The sequence below is a fragment of the Scleropages formosus genome, chromosome 8 (assembly GCF_900964775.1).
Source record: "Scleropages formosus chromosome 8, fSclFor1.1, whole genome shotgun sequence".
NCBI classification, from domain to species: Eukaryota; Metazoa; Chordata; class Actinopteri; order Osteoglossiformes; family Osteoglossidae; genus Scleropages; species Scleropages formosus.
This window is the reverse complement of record NC_041813.1, coordinates 13,239,476-13,257,188: the sequence shown is the minus strand read 5'-3', so window position 1 is coordinate 13,257,188 and position 17,713 is coordinate 13,239,476. Positions and strand designations below refer to the sequence as shown.

The window sequence follows — 17,713 nt, the reverse complement described above, 5'->3', positions numbered from 1 at the left end:
ACATAGACAGCTCAGGGGAGTAGGGGGAGTGGAGAAGGATGGGGGAGAGGGGGCAGAGCCTGGGAAACAGCAACAGAGCACAGCTAATGGGAGTGAGAGAGGAAATGGCACCCCACCCCAGGACAGGGACACACACAGACATGCACTAACAGAAAACAAGTGTACTGACACAGTGCTTTCAGGACTGAATCCCAAAGACACACAAAAGGATATGATGACATACTTTAGGGTTTTTACAGAATTACAACATAGCACAACTATTGCGTGGAAAATTATAAATTATATTCTCAGCCAGGCATGCAGCATCTACAAAAATGCCAATAAGGACAGTTCAAATGTTTCCGTCTCAAACGCCCAGTTTGAGCATAACTGTAGATCACAAACCCTAGAAGAAGCTATGTCCCTGCAGGCTCCAGGGACTTACAGCTGGAGGCACAGGTGAGTTCCATGCAAAAGCCAGAGGAAGTGTGTCAGAGCCAGAACAACTTCCTTCATGAAGGTAACACTTCTGGTGGTCCTTATGACTTCAGTCTTCTTCGGTTTTCTCCACTGGCCTCCTTTTCCGTGTGGACCCAGACTAAGAATCACAACAGACCCAGTGCCTCTCCACCCCTACCCCCAGCCCGCTTTCCTCACAACTCTTGCCCAAAACAAAATACCATTGTTCTCTAAAGAGAGAGAGAGTGCACACTTGCCACAATTATATGCATAACACAATGGAAGCAGCTTCAGCCACTCTTGTTCAGAAACACTCACTGTGAGTGTGTATCTTCATGCATTTGTGTAAAAGTACAGATCTCTGTATCTACTGTCAGTTTATTTGTGAGTGTGCTCATGCATGTGTGTTTACTACTGGAAAAAGTAACTTTTAAGACACAGGGTCACAAAGCTTTTTAGTAAATATATAATAGAATAGTGCTTGTTAGTGATATCAATGGTGAAAATCATGTCATGGGTGAAACACAGTTAAATAAACTTACACTGCAAAATACGAGGCAAATGGAAAAGGGATGCCAAACATATACATGCATCCTTCAGGAATCATATGAGCATATCAGTTTTTTGGCTTGTTTATCACTTACACTCATACACCTGCATTAACTGCTCTCATCACCTTTTCTCAAAGAAGAATTTCTGGAACAGAAGTCTCCTGGGCCTTGCACACACATTGGCAAGATGCCAGGCAACAGGATGGGCTGCCTATTGCAGAGAGTTTCTCCACAAGCATGCAGTTTCAAGCATAATGCACACTAGCAGCCCCTCATCGTGTCCTTTCCTGAGCTTCCCAGGCATGACGAGTCTACAGGGAGCCCATCTGGTGTCCTGGGACCAGGGATACATCAGAGATAAGGATGCTTTCAAAACAACTAACAGCCTACTATGTATGGAGGTGGTGAATCAAACAGGGTGCAGTCATTTATTTCTGAACATCCAGTCATTTATTCCTGAGCAGACATTGCTTACTGAATGGCTAGGTGCAGTTTCCTTTGGAACAATTTAAAAAAAAATCTATCCATCAGTGTTGTACACCGAGAACGAACTCTACAGGTGGTCCCGGATTTACGATGGGGTTACGTTCCCCAAAACCCATCATAAGTTGAAAATATCATAAGTAGAAAATGCATTTAATACACCTAATACACACCTCTGTGTGACAGAATGAGAGATGCGGATTGCTGTCGCTGCTCAGTATCGCGAGAGAGTATCGCTCCGCGTATCACTTGCCCAAGAAAAAAATCAAAATTCAAAGTACAGTTTCCACTGAATGTCTATTGCCACCTCAGCATCGTAGTCGAAAAAATTGCAAGTCGAACCATTGTAAACCGGGACTACTTGTACGGATGCCATATGTTGTTTAGCCACCCAAAGACTTGTGAGAAGAGCTGAGGAGCAATTTGCAGATGATTTATTCACTCTCTCTCTCTCTCACACACATTTTCTGAACCGCTTGTCCCATACGGGGTCACGGGGAACCGGAGCCTAACCCAGTAACACAGGGCGTAAGGCCGGAGGGGGGGGGACACACCCAGGACGGGACACCAGTCCGCCACAAGGCACCCCAAGCGGGACTCGAACCCCAGACCCACCAGAGAGCAGGACTGTGGTCCAACCCACTGCGCCACCGCGCCCCCTTTCTACCAACCAACAATTACTTGTAAAGCATCGACTAGCGGAGCAATTTAGTGTTTTCTTTGCAAAGGAGTCTAAGACTTAAAACGCTGCATTGAATGAAACTGAAGGAAGAAAGAATGAAAATGTGGACTTGTGCTGAACACTTCCTAAACACAATTACACATACATTCTCAAAGATTCCAAAAATCTCATTAGGTACATCTGATACTTTGATCCCCTACAATAATTGAGTTGCATGGTAAAGCAGACTGAGTCAAGAGGTGGAGTTACAGGGCTTGATTCCCTTTAATGACTTCTGTAGCTGGCAAACTTCCAATGTTCTAGGGAGGTTCTCATACAACTGTCTTGACTCAGCAGACAAGCACCCATGATGCCTGCCCCCTTCTCTTCCTCAAAAAACTCATTTTCACTGGTAATTTTGCAAATGTTCTCATACAGCTCAATATATTCATTAAGCAGCTCAGAAAGACAATTACCATAATATGTATGGATGAGTGACCCATTGTTAGTAGTGTATCTAGCAGTATAAGTCACCTTGGTGAATAAGGTGTGTGGGCTAATAACACTACATAGTATCCATTGTAAGTCGCTTTGCAGAAAAGAGTCTGCTAACTGAATAAATGTAGATGTAAATAATGTGTCATTACTACTGTAAGTGATGTATAGGAAACACTGAATTTCAGGGACCCCTGAGGCAGCCTGGCCAGAATACAGACACCACCCATGTGGCTGTGGCAACAGCTAAACCTGGCCCATCTGGCTTCAATCACACAGCAGCGGAAAGTCCCACAAGTTAGGGGACCCCCTCTATGGGTACTTTCAAAACAATGTGCACAGAAACACTATGACCTCCCAACTCTTTCAAACCATAGCTACAACAGAAAAGTAAAGACAAGAGGGGCCACTGTTCAGTGATACAGTGCCACATTTCACAACAGATTTTTACTTTAATGTTCGGGTGGCTATACACACAAACACACACATTTTCAGAACCGCTTGTCCCATACAGGGTTGCGGGGAACCGGAGCCAACCCGGTAACACAGGGCGTAAGGCCGGAGGGGGAGGGGACACACCGAGGATGGGACGCCAGTCCATCGCAAGGCACCCCCAGCGGGACTCGAACCCCAGACCCACCGGAGAGCAAGACTGTGGTCCAACCCACTGCGCCACTGCGCCACCGTGCCCCCACTCTGGGTGGCTATTCCAAAGTTTTATTTATTTATTTATTTATTTTTTTAAATGAAAGACAGGGGGCGCAGTGGCGCAGCAGGTTTGGCCGGGGCTCACTGTGTGACAGATCTCTGGTTCAAGTCCTGCAGACTGGCATCCTGTCCAGGGTGTGTCCCCTCCCCCTCCAGCCTTGCACCCTGTGTTGCTGGATTAGGCTCCGGTTTGCTGTGACCGCACTCGGGACAAGCAGTTGTAGGCATTGTGTGTGTGTGTGTGAATGAAAGACTGGAATCTAAGCAAACAAGACTGGACATTTAACATGTAAGGTAATGTTAAAATTAACATGTAATGTAAGGCTCTAAAATGAATTTTCAGCTTCAGCAGCAAGGGGTTAGAAAAAACTGTCTGCAGCTGACAGGTCACCACACAGTTCTTTTAATTTCCATTTCAAACGTGAGAGAAATTAAGCTTATATTCTGCACAAATAAAAAGTCAGTTAGCCACACTCGCTTATGAATTCAGCACAACTGTAAATCAAATCTAGTTGTAGTTGGAGGCTTTGATCCTCATCATTTGTTCATCGGACAGAATTCCTTCCCTTTTCAACATTAATGCTGCTTCTTAGTACACTACAGTATATCAGAAGTCTAGACACCCTTACTGAAATTGCAGGGTTTTTGAGGTAACAGCTGAAATTAAGAAAATCATGCCACTTTCTTACCTTTAATAAGATCTTGCAACCAGCAATATTTAAGCAAAAAACAAATTAATCAATTAACAGGGGACAAAAAAAAATCAAAGGTAACGAAAGATTAAGTGTGCACACCCTTTATAAAAGGATTTATTTTTAACTAGTGTGGTATGAAAATATGTTCAAGTAGTTAAGATGTTCAAGTGATTAATATGTTTCAGTTAATAGTTTATAAAATGTATGTTGTCTTAGCTTCATGCTCTGCGACTGCTTAACGCAATGGAAAATGTTGGTAGGGAAACGAGACGCAAAGAAACTTTGTTAACCTTTAGGATGCATCCCGACACACTTCTTAAACAGGGACAAATTTTTCAGAATATAGATTACTTTTGCATCGGACACAAGAGAAGTTTCGAAAGTGTTGCCACGCCTTATGATGACCTATGTATGAGTCTGCAATGCAAACTGATCGGGGAGACATCCAGCTGTACGGAGCACTCCCATCGGCCAATGTTGTCGTAAAAAGTATCTACGCTTCTGAGTGTTTAATATGGATCTCCTGCAGCTGATCAGTTCCCAGAAAAGGAAAGAATTCCTTTCACACCATCATATATAAAGGTTATCTGATTTCTCCTGGCATCAATTGAATTATGATTAAAAACCAGCTGTTCCTTTATGATTTCATTATGGCATAGTGGTGCAATGGACAGCTTGGTTACAACATAGCACCTTGGGTTCAATTCCCACTCACATCTGTGTGGAGTTTGCACGTTCTCCCCTTGTACATGTGAGTTTTCCTCAAGGAGTTCTAGTTTCATTCCACAACCCAAAAATAAAAAAAAAACATGAACTGGTGGCTAAATTCCCTTAATCCATACATCTGGACATGCACCTGAACACATCGTCAGTGGTGTAACTCGGGGCCACTGGGTGTTTCAGGTCATTCAACAAAAGACACCCTTACCCAAGTCAGGCCCCAGACTGCATCCATATGGAGCTACTGTAAACCCATGGCCTACCTCTCCTGTTCCACTGCCATCTAGCTACCCTTTCCAGAACCTCTGTAGCAACTTCCATAGCCTTCCTCCTCTGGTTGCCTGCGATACCCAACATAGTACAAGCCCTATACAAAGACTTACACTTACATTACTTCATTTAGCAGATGCTTTTCCCCAAAGTGGCTTCCAATGAACACTATGTAGTGTTATCAGCCCACACCTTATTCACCAATTCATTGCTTTACAATGCTAAATACACAACTTAAAATGGGTCACGCATCCGTACATCAGTGAAACACACTTTCTCTCACTCACTATGGGTGATTTAGAGTCACCAATCTACCCAAACAACATGTCTTTGGTCTGTAGGAGGGAACTGGAACACCCAGAGGAAACTCATTCAAACACAAGGAGAACACACTCTACATAGACTAAGACAGAACCCAGGGATCGAACCCACATTCTAACACACCACCCAGGTGCTGTGAGACAACAGTGCTCCTCGCTGTGCCACCATGTTGCCCCGCTTCCCTGCAGATCCCACTGCAGCTTGCTTCAATGGTACACACCTTCTCCTCCAGCCTTCTGAACAGCACTGCTCCACCAGTCCCTCATATTTGACTATTTTCCTTTCATTAACCCCTTCCACCTAATCTTCCAAAGGAATCATAAGCTCCAAGAAGATGACTTGCTGAGAGATATCCAACAGTAGCAGGGTGTCGGGCCTCATAGATGTCTCTGTGATGGTGGCTGGAAAAAAACTGCCTTCCTAAGTGAACCATCAGTTGCCTATCTCAAGCTGTCACCAGGACCTCTGAGCTAGCACTGCTTGCTGATACTGCCCTTTCACCTTCCTTGAGGAAAAACTATGGCCCATGGAGTGTGAGTCACTGGGTTACACTGCTCCTGGTGTTAGGTTATGCTAGGTTGCTTAACATAGTGCATCTGTCACTGTAAATCACCTTAGACAAAGCGGTGTGCTAAACAAGAATTAATAATTCCCTGAAGCTTTCTTGGTTGCATAATAGAGAGATAATTATGGTTCACAAGGCATCATCAGAACATCTTTGAGATACCATTGAAGAAAGGTACAGCTCAAGAGGAGGAAGAAAGATTTTTGAAGGCATTTTATATATATATATAGAGGGGGGCGCGGTGGCGCAGTGGGTTGGACCACAGTCCTGCTCTCCGGTGGGCCTGGGGTTCGAGTCCCGCTTGGGGTGCCTTGCGACGGACTGGCGTCCCGTTCTGGGTGTGTCCCCTCCCCCTCCGGCCTTGCGCCCTGTGTTGCCGGGTAGGCTCCGGTTCCCTGTGACCCCGTATGGGACGAGCGGTTCTGAAAATGTGTGTGTGTGTGTGTGTGTGTATATATATATATATATCATACAACACCGTATATATAAGTTGACTACTGTATATCTGTAGTCAAATGTCTGTTGTATTTGTTTCTTTGCCTTATGCCTTTGCTCAAGCATTCCATGTAACTGCATGAGAAGAGCGCTCTATAAAAATAAACTGAATTGAATTGAACACATTGCGGGGTGCGGTGGTGCAGTGGGTTGGACCGCAGTCCTGCTCTCCGGTGGGTCTGGGGTTCAAGTCCTGCTTGGGGTGCCTTGCGGCGGACTGGCGTCCCGTCCTGGGTGTGTCCCCTTCCCCCTCCGGCCTTACGCCCTGTGTTGCCGGGTAGGCTCCGGTTCCCCGTGACCCCGTAAGGGACAAGCGGTTCTGAAAATGTGTGTGTGTGTGTGTGTGAATTGAACACTGTGAAGACCATCATTAAGAAGTGGAGGACATATGGCATTACAAGTACATTGGAGACATCAGGATGTACAGTATGTCCAAAACATATGGCTAGGTGTGGAGGAAGCTCATCAGGGAGGCTACATATCAGCCAAAAGCAACCTTACAGGAGCTGCAGGACATACTGGCTATAACAGGCCATTCTCTACATATTATCAACATTTCTTAACTGTGGGGTATTGCTATTACTCACAAAAATATCAAGAATGAATTAAATTTTTCAGGGAAAACACATACAGTTTCCTTAAACCATACAGGAAAATGTTTTATGTTGCAGTGAGGCTAAGGCAGAACTTTTTGACCTTTATTCCAAAAGGTATGTTTGGTGCAGCTCATTATCTGAAGAACACAATACCTTTCAAGAATGATGGTGACAGCATCATGCTACAGGGTTGCTTCTCTTCGGCAAGGATTCTGGTCATGATAGAGGAGAAAATAAATAGATCAAAATACACTATATGGCCAAAAGTATGTGGAAACCTGACCATCATACCTACGAATGAGCTTGTCGGCCAACCTGTTCCAAAACTTTTTCCATTAATGTGGCGATAGCCCCCCAGGATTTAGGTCATGGCTGTGTGCAGGCCACTTGAGTTCCTCCACAGCAAACTCGTTAAACCATATCTTTATGGACCTGGTTTTGTACATAGGGGCATACAACAACACACATGGTAAGATGTTAAAACCCTTGTACTAAAATTATGGGTGCTGGACATAAACCAACCATGCCGCTAGTACTCATTTCCTTCTCAATACCTATACCTCAATCCACCAATCATCATATTTGATTTTTAACTAACTATTCATACCACCCATAACTCTTCAGAATATCTCCATCTACCTGTAGACCAGCACATATTATGGATGGACACTACCCTCCCCACCAGGAATCACTGCGAGCACTTCACTGGGGTTGTCAAGTGGACACCTTCCTTCATTGGTGTTGCATTAATTTGAGCCCATGATACCTCCAGAAGGCTCAACAGCGAGATGTGGCATCCCAGACCCACCCCTTCCACGCCCGCAGTGCAGTCCCGGTGACTCAACCCGACAAAAGCCTCCCATTCCAACCACCTGTTGACCACCCTCCAACCAGCACACAACCAACACACTACATAAGCACATGAAGGTGACAACAAGACCCAACATTCACATAAGCGAATACCCCCATGCTTAGGTCTGCTTCCCCCAAGCATTCTGCTGCCTCCTAAGCCACAACCACTGGCTAGATCTTTCTGCTACCTCAGACAAGTTTTTAACCGCTGCCTTTAATGACGACCCCTAAAACCAAACTCCAACAACAGTGACATGGTTGATTTCGCAACAAACCCCCTTGCACCTACCTCCAGCGGTCCAATAAAGCACTGCCAGCCTCGCTCCTTCACCTCAGCAGCCAAGTCAACATACTTCAACCTCTTCCTCTCGAAGGTGTCCTCCATTGCATCTTCGAAAGGTATTGTTAACTCGATGAAGTATACTACTCGTGTCCTCGGAGTACAGTACAAGATCACGACTCAGTGCTATAACCATAATGCACTGTGGCATCTGAAGCTGTATTCCCATGTCAGCTACTAACTTCCTGTGTCACCCTTCACCCCATTTAGAACCCAAACCACCACATCCACACACTTGACACACAATACTTGCCCCCTCCCACACAAAAGAAACTGCATTACTTCTCCTGCACCGTGAGAGAGAGTTAGCCTCAATTTGTTTTGCTTCCAACAAGCAAGCCAGGGATTCTAACACCTCATTGTGCCTTCACGTATATCTGCTCTGAGATAAACTAACTTTACATGCGGACAGAATATGCCTCAACGAGGCTATGCTACCACACAAACTGCAAGCCAGCTCCGTACCTACTCAACAACTGAGATTCTGTGGAGTAGGAAGAACTTGTAGGTTGCTCCATTAACAAATTCAATACAACTGGCATCCATCACCCATACAATGCCACACCACTCAAACAGTGAGGAACACCCAACCATTTCCTTGTACCCCTAGGGGCACAAAGACTTAATGCTGGTATCACAGCAAAAGGTGTTTCCACAAAGTATTATGCAAACAATCAGTTTTATTTTTCTTCCATGCTGTTGGCTATAAAATCATATTAAAATTGAAAAAGGTCAGACATGACTTGTCTTGATTTCAGATTTTACATGAACAAAAGGCAAAGCTAAAAATTCAGTAAGGGTGCGTAGATTTTAGATGCCCACAGTAAGTAAAAGACTCCTTACGCAAAATCATCAGTATAGCAAAGAACATGCACAGAAGAAAGTTTCACTTTCACATTTTTTGGCAGTGTTGAGGGGGTTCAGATGGCAAAAACTGAATGGGAGATAGCAACAATTCCCTGACAATCATGTTTAAACCTGACAGCACTATCAAGGTACCTACTATGCTAAGAATAATACAAATTTAGATGAAATCGCAAATATAGCTTATTCATCCTATCAGAGTCTAAAAAACTGCAAACACTGTATAAACAAGTTTAATAAAGAATACTGCCAGAACCACCTTCTCTCACCAAAACTCAATGATACTGTGTTTCATTACATACTGCAAACATACAGTGCCTTGCTTCGTTGGAGAAAATAACTTCTGGCATGTGTGTATTCAATTCAATTCAGTCAAAATTCCCAGTTCAACATGCCAATTAGTGGAAGGCTCGGCTGTAAGAAAATTCCAAATAAACAAAGAGAGGTCCCCGAGGACCTGGAGGACTTATTAATGAACTGTATCCTGAGAGAGCAGTGGGAGGGGCTTCAAACCTGTCACCATTCCTACATAATGCAGCCCAAATGCTGAGTTAGGCTCCTAAACAGGTGTACCACACCAGATTTAGACTTTGAAACACACAGTGAGCCAGTTTAAACTAACTGGACACATTATTTCAATAAAAACACATTAAATCCATGGTAGAACAAAAACAGGTAACCCTGGGGTCCCAGTGCTGGAGCTGCATATTCAAGGCTCAGAGTGTGTGGAGTTTGTATGTTCTCTCCATGTTTGTAGTCCAAAGATGTGCATATGAAGGAAAAGTAAACAACAACCGTCTTCTCTTTTTCCATGAAAAACCACGTATAGGCAACATGAGTTAAATTTCACAAAAAAACCAGCATACAGTGAGGCTCTCGAGGAGCTGGCTTTTTTGTCCCTGACATACTGCTTCCCACTCTTCAGATGACACACTTACAAAGCCAGATTTCTAGTGAGACAACCCAGGCTAGGTAAGATCTTCAAGCATAATTATACGAATCCCCATCCTACATTTGAACTAAAACCTTTTGAAGTCCTATTCCTCGATCATTTCATTATAAGTTGCCTTCCTCCATACATTATCGGGAGCATACATTCAATGTGTTTTAATCATAGCTGACAGGAGGTGATCAAAAACAGATGTCTCTCATAGTGCTCAGCCAGGCCTGGGTTCCCCCGTCCCATCGTGTATCATACAGCATAACCTGTGTTCAGTGCCAAGGCAGATTCTCAGGATAGACTTCTTCACTGCAAGCACAGGGAAAGCTATGGCAGCAATGAGCAAACATGCTCAGTCCCTTCAGCTGTTCCCAGCATGTCACTGACCTCTGTGACTAGCTTCCACATTTTCAACCCAGGCATAACAGTGTGATACACTTGCGTCAGGGACTAGCTAAAAACAGAGACATCAAGAAGGGCAGCTCAGAGAACCAGGTTTCAGCTCTACATTTACATTTATTTATTTAGCAGACACTTTTCTCCAAAGCAACTTCCAATGAACTCTAGTTATCAGCCCACACACCTTATTCACTAAGGTGACTTACAATGCTTAGCTACACTACTTACAATGAGTCACTTATCCATACATCAGTGGAACACACACTCTCTTTGTCACTCACACACTATGGGTGTACCTGAACAGCATGTCTTTGGATTGTAGAAGAAAACCAGAGCACCCGGAGGAACCCTACGGAGACACGGGGAGAACATGCAAACTCCACACAGACTGAGCAGGGATTGAACTCACGTCCTCTCGTCCTCTCCTATTTGCAGGCAAAGCAGTAAAGTCAGCAAACTCCAGAATTACCAAAATTGATGGTGTGACAGGTCAACCAGGAATCTGTCACATGGATGCAGGAGGAACACGAGCTGCACACCTCTAATGGCAATACATGGCATTGCTCCGGCTTATCTTTGTGAGATGATTAATTTTTATATCCCAAGATGATATATCCGTTCATTAGATGCAGGTTACCTTAAAGTACCTGTGATCAATAAGACCTCAGTAGGAGGTCGCGCCTTTAGTTATAGAACACCTAAACTGTGGAATAGTCTACCAGTTACTGTCAGAAATGACCCGTCTGTTTCTGTTTTCAAATCCCGACTAAAGACTTACATGTTCACTCAGGCATTCCACCTCGTAATGTAATTCAACCTGCCTTGGTTGTTTATTTTATCACCTTTACAAAAATGCATTTTAAATTTACTTAAGTAACAAATTACTAACTCTGTCCTATCTTCTCATTGAGCACTACCTCGCTACATAAGACCTGAGGAGGCCGGCCGGCCAGTGGTGACAGACGAATCCTGTGCTGACAGAGGATGATGTCTATCTGCCGTGATGATCGAGATGTTCCATGCTGAGCTGGGGATCCAAGATGCCATTTACCAACATTATAATTACTTGTTAAACACTGACTTACAAATTGTTACTTTCTAGAATGCCCAGGAGGGGTGGGCAATCACTGGCCCGTGGACCCCCAAAGGTTTTTTTCTCCCTCAACCTTCAGTTGGGAGTTTTGTTCCTTTCCCCGGTGGCCAGTAGGTATACTTATAGCTCTATAATAAGTTCTTCATTATGGTAGCCATTAGTTGACTATCTTTTTTGTTTGTATCAATTTTTCTTGCTTTATCCCTGTGTTAAAGCGCTCTGTGTCACTGCGTGAGAAGAGAGCTCTATAAAAAATAAAAATAATCATAATGGCACAGGGGCATGCTCAGCTGCACAGCACACTAAAAGGTAAACAAATCCTTGTAACTGAGAGGGGCAAAGCAGGAACCTTCTAAGACCCTTTAATTTTACCTAGCACCTGGTTACCTCTGAGGGAGAGTGGTAAAGAAGGAAGGGAGAAAGGAGAGAGGGAGAGGAGCTCCTGTCTTGCAGGAAGCTCATTATACCATGCTGAACGGAAATACACAAGTGAGTGTCAGAGTAATACACACCATTTTCAGTGTTGCTACAAGCCCGAGGCAAAGCCACTCAAGCACTACAACAACCTCAGACCACAGGGTAAACCCTGTTAAATCACTGAACTTTACTTAGCTTTGCAATTGGACCATTGCAAATTTCATAATTCATATTATTCTTTTCTATAGCTAGCTGTGGTCAAAGTATTTGGGTCCATATGCTTCCAGCAGTACAGAAGCTCAATTTTACAGCAGGGCAGAAGCCCGCTAACTGTGGGAGGGCTCCAAACCTCTGTCTAGCCCATGACTACTCCCACACCATTTAGCCAAGCCCATTGCAAATGACCTGTAAATGATCAGTTACTGCTAGGGAGAGAAAAAAAAATTTCCAGAAATCCTATTTCCTCTATTGCTCTCAAAAATGTGTCAATATTTTCCATTGTCAACAGCAAAATATTCACCACTATGAATGACCACCTTTTTTTTTTTTTGCTTTGGGGATAAGGAGCTTAAGTATGAACATACCACAGGCTCCCTCTTCCTCCCTTTTTCCTTGCACGCACACATACATATGTTATTTTCAGGTCCTCCTCCACAGATCTCAGTACCCCTGTGCAGCCCCACAGAGCGAGTGCACGTAACGCAACATTCCCGCTTTCACAATTGCCACATTCCAGAGGCTGCCACATTCCCCACCAGCCCAGCCAAAAGCTACCTCCTCATGAACACACACGCAAAACACAATGGAGATAAAGTGAAATGAGTGAAGAAAAAAACAGAACAAATACATGCTTTCTGAAATGCACACATATAAAAAATGTCAGTGGAGAGACACAAACGCGACAGACACCAAAACACACATTCCCACTGTCTCTCTTTCTCCGTAGACTTACCAGCATTCTGCACTGGCTTCTCAGCTGCAGCTTCCAGACGGACAGCCTGTCCCATGCTCCTGCCCTGCTCAGGGAAGAGCTGTGGAGGGCAGGACCACAGGCCTACTCCTCTGCGCTCTGCTTGTGGCTCAAGGCTGTCCAGCGTCACTCCAGTAACCCAACACTACCTCTCTCCCCAAGCTCTTCCCTCACTCCCTCCCTTCTTTAACTCTCTTCTATTTGCTCCCTCTCACTCCCTTCATACCCTCCTGACTATTCCTGTGCCTCTATGAATGACTCCCTCCCTTCCTCTCTCCCAACCCAAGTGAAAATCTGTGTCCATTAAAGAGGTAACATGCTAGCCTAACACACACATGCTTATCATTCCTGAATGTGAAGGTTTTAGGTCAAAGGTCATATGAGAAATTTGGGGAAGGGAGGCAGGGTGTACCAGGAACTGGCTAACAGTCATTTCCTCATCTGGGTGAAGAAGGGCATCAGAAACAGGGTGCAAGGAAAGAACTGAGGCGTGTGGGAATAAGGAAACCTGACAACGTGAATGTGAGCCACAGCTAGGAAAAGAGCCAATTTGTGTAAGGAAACGCAGAAGTGACATCACAGCAGGGTCTTGTGTCCTGCAAAACCTCAGTACCAACTTCCATTGCCTGTCTCACAGGTTTCCGTCACAGTGAGCTGACATTCCAGGAAGCTGTTGTCTCGCTGGCCATTTAGGTGCTTATGCCACTGGGGTGTCTCTTGTTGATGTTATTCATAGTCGGCCATGACAGAGAGGGCCTGCCTTCAGATTACTGGTCCTTAAATATTCATCACAAATGAGCAACATAGATCCCAGGTTGATGTGAACTGAGAGGAACAAAAACTGCAGCAGTCCACAAGTTGTAGGAGTATAAGGTATTGGTGAGTGAAGTGTTGTTAAAATTACCCATTCAACATCCCTCATCGAATCTGTAAACACAGGGACTGGCTTAGGATGTCCTTATGGACTAAATTTGAAGTTCAACAGTTTAATGCCATACCCCAGAAAGACAAGGAGAAGTACACCAATGTAATTATGGAGTCTGGTTAAACTAAATTCATTCAGATTCACTTTCCTTCATGACCGGAATTTTCTCACTGTCCTAAGGGGAATTAAAAATTTCACCAGTAAAAATATCTCAAGTAGATTATTCCAAGTATAGTTTAAGCTTTACAAACTGGATTCAGAACCACAGAGTACTGGGTCATTGTTTTATGTGAGACATTGCTGTGGCATATTTATGTGTCCTGGAGCTCCTGTGGGAACACCACAGCATAACATACATCATCGTCTGTAAGCAGCTCTGCCTAACCAGATCCTGTTAGAGAGGTCCTGGGATTCAGTTGCTGCTAACCTGAACCACCTCTGCTTGTAGTACCAACAGCCTCAGGGACCAGGTGGCTACTGGGAAATTGCAGACCAAGACCTGTTACAATACAGCCAAACTTGGGCTATCTGGCACCCTCTGCTGCTGGCTTGGTCTAACTTGTGATACTACTCCCAATGAAGAGGAAAGGCCACCTGGAAGCTCTTCTCTGTCCTGCACACACTCAAAGCAGAAATGCGGAAACGTGTTGCCAAGAAGGGAGGCTTTAGTGGCCAAAATTACTGTATTTTGCAACTTACTACAAATAGGTCACTTTAAGCTAAAGGATTTCTGTTTTGGAGTTTTACTGCACATCTGTTATAATTCCAAATGAAGGTAATTTCAGAAGCACATAATTTCTAAAAACAATAAAGAAATAAACAAAAATTATTGAAATTTTTCTTGCTGAAATAGCTGGTCCTTTTAAATTGGTTCCCACCCAGTATGGTACTGTTTGAGGTAGATAAGGCCACAGGAGACCCAAATTAAACCCAGCACCAAGTCATTAACTAGGCAAAAGAATTATCATTGCAAAGCTCAAAAACATGCACGAACAGAAAACATAATATTCTCAAAGTAACATACCAGCTTTTTACACCAAAACATAACAGTTTAATTGCAACCTGCTTTTCCTCTCAAGAGGTTCACAGTGCTATGGCATACAGTAAAAAATAGCCAGATTGTAGGATTCCTGGTATTTAAGATTAAGCGTTAGTTATATGACAACAGATACAAAGCAGTATTCTGGAAGTTCTAATGGCTGCAGAAAAAAAAAAGCAACATGACATTCTTGATTTGCCTGTGCTCTTCCAGTCTTCAGATGGGTTACAACAATTCTTATGGAAAAATTTTACAACAAGTAAAAAAATGCAAAAAGAAACTCTGGAGGTGGACAGGCATGCCTGCCGAAACGATGACCCTTAGCCACCCCGTAGCCGAGGAGCAGAATCCCATACACGCTAAGCTGAGGAACAGAGCCACTATAATGCAGTAGCTGGCTGTGGGGATTCAGCACAGATCCAATCAGGGACACTGAGTGTGTCACACAGGGCATAGTGGAAGAGAAGGGAAGGCTTTGGAAAACAGATGCTGGGAGGGTGATAGAAATAGAAGGAAACAGCAAAGACAGAAAGGAAGTGAAGAAAAAGGAAGTAACAAAAAAGAGAAAGAAGGAAGAAAGATGCATGGTACGACCTGAGCGCTGGATGGATACAGGGAGGCAGAAGGAAATAAGAGTGTTATGGAGGAAAGCAATGAAAGGCAAGAGGATCCCGAGGAGGCTCAGGGCGAAAGAGTAGGAGTAGCCTTAGGCTTTCATCTTCTCACACTGTTTCCTCAGCAAATCTTCACTGGACCCCACATGCTAATTCAGTAACCAACCACTGTAGCTCATGAGAATGTTTATTAAATCTTTATGGGGACACAATCCAGGCAATATTTTTCTGCAGCAGATGCAATGGACTCCTAAAATCTGGATCCATCCATTTGTACCATAGTGGTGCCCCAACAGCTCAGGAAAGGTAGACCTTACACAGCATTCATTGTGAAGTGCTACCTTCATCCTAGTCACATTATCAGCTCTACTTCTGGAGCCTCAAAAATAAGCAACTAATAGCAGGTTTTGATAAACAGTGATATGGCTGCATGGTTGGACCCCTTCCACATCCACTGAACTACAATCTCCTCTCTGCAGGGCATGCTCCTTCTGCTAGACACCATGGACATGCCCATATCAAGGCTGAAGACATGTTTATCTAAAACATGTTATATGTTTCCTGTGTGATCAGCATAATTTTTATTAGACCTATGAAATTATACCACATTTTCCCCTGCAGTGCAAAATAAGAATGCTGTGGCATATTTATGTCCTGTGGCATACTGTGGCATAGTGATGTGTCCTAAGAATGAAATGAACACCAACAGCCAACATTACAAAGACCAAGCCTGAATCCATAAAGCAAGGCTTTCACTGAGCTGTTAAGGTCCCACTTTCACAGAAAGAGAGAGCAAAAGAGAGGAATGCTAAGGTTATTTTCACTGAGATGGAGTAGAGGAGCCAGTGATGATCTACTTATGTAATCTCAATTGACCTGGTTAATCAGGATCTGGAAGTAAATAATCATACTGTTCTTCCTCAAATGGATACCTGGCACAAACAAAGTGTGCTGTCTTAGATGACAAGAGCCCGCAGAAGAATATTCAGCCTATGCGATTACAGTCAATTCTGCTGTACCATCACAGGAGGTTGCTCAGAATTGACCTGAATGACAGAAGGGAGTGCTTGATGGTTTCTAAAGCTAGAAACTGTGCATCTGGTTTCCACTGGAAGCACTGGTCTTGCAGCACTGTACTGACCATTGCCTTTTCCACGCTGCCCCATTTACTTCCACCCATATTGGCAACCACTAGAAAGCCATCCAGCCGGCAGCGCACACCACACACTGTGCTTACTGATGACTAATCCCACTTCTAATATCCACCTATTTTTAAACTTGGAGAAAGAGGTCGATAGCAAACTAATGACTTTGTACCACAAGCATTACATTCACAGACAGCCATTGTCACAGTGTGGAGTCACCTTCCTCAAGGCCTGCCAGATTCAGTACTGCTGCCAGAAGCTGACTTTTGCCCCATAAACAGCATACATAGGCCAGTATTCTGGATGAGTGGATGGGTGTGGACAACGAAAGAGCTCCCCTCCAGCAACACAGTGCAATACCAAAATAATGTGGTGATAATGAAGCAGCAAGCTAATGCAAATGAGAATGCTGTCTGTTAGCAGGTTAACAGTGTCAGCGCTCCAATAGGGCCACAACACAGTTGAAAACTGGAATACGAAGCTCCAATAAAGCAATGAGTCCCACACTGACAAAGGTGCAAATAGTTTGACTACTATATGTGAAACTGAAATGCATGGCCTGTATTTCTCAGTATATTAATAAGTAAGGCTTTATTCTTTGCCACAATGAAAATGTCAAGCTGATACATGCAGAAATCATGATAAACACTGAGATAAGAAGAGGACAAATTTGGGGAAGTTCAACTTACCACGATTTTCCATTACAGAGTCTGAGGAGAGGCAATCAGTAACTCTACAACAAAAAGAAGGGAAAAGTTAGTAAACTACAGATAGCTAAGGTGGAAGACCAGCAGGAAGATAGCACAACTGCACAAGATAATCTGTGGCAATTTTCAAATAAATATTCAATATTTAACTAACATAACAAAAGGAAAAACAAAAAGAAAATTTAAATTTCAAATGCATTCTTGATCAGAAACATTTACTGTACATATTCACATCATTTAGATTTACTCATGTATTATTTTTCATGTCGACAGGTTGTACACTCAAAACAATTGTTGAAAATCCTTGTTCTTATTAGAAGTAAAAGCATCAACAGTGAGTTCAAGTTTGACCTCAAGGTGTTAAAACAAATATTGTTTGTTTGAACATTCTTAGTCATCTGTAAAGAACA

At 43.6% G+C, this 17,713-nt stretch overlaps 1 protein-coding gene across 9 annotated transcripts in view; it reads right to left on the bottom strand.

Annotated features, from left to right (window-relative positions):
* The window catches only part of phactr4b (phosphatase and actin regulator 4b), an 81,530-nt gene that overhangs the window by 22,213 nt on the left and 41,604 nt on the right, over positions 1–17,713 (bottom strand). For 6 of the 9 annotated variants that reach the window (XM_018754753.1, XM_018754757.1, XM_018754761.1 and 3 more), the window contains 2 exons: positions 17,286–17,329; positions 7,152–7,210 (listed from right to left, as the gene is read on the bottom strand). In XM_018754753.1, the coding sequence (XP_018610269.1) occupies positions 7,152–7,179 (28 nt within the window). In that variant the 5' untranslated portion in view covers positions 7,180–7,210; positions 17,286–17,329. Of the gene's footprint in view, positions 1–424; positions 484–7,151; positions 7,211–17,285; positions 17,330–17,713 lie in introns of those variants that run through there. The other 3 variants (XM_018754759.1, XM_018754760.1, XM_018754758.1) reach the window with 2 other exon arrangements.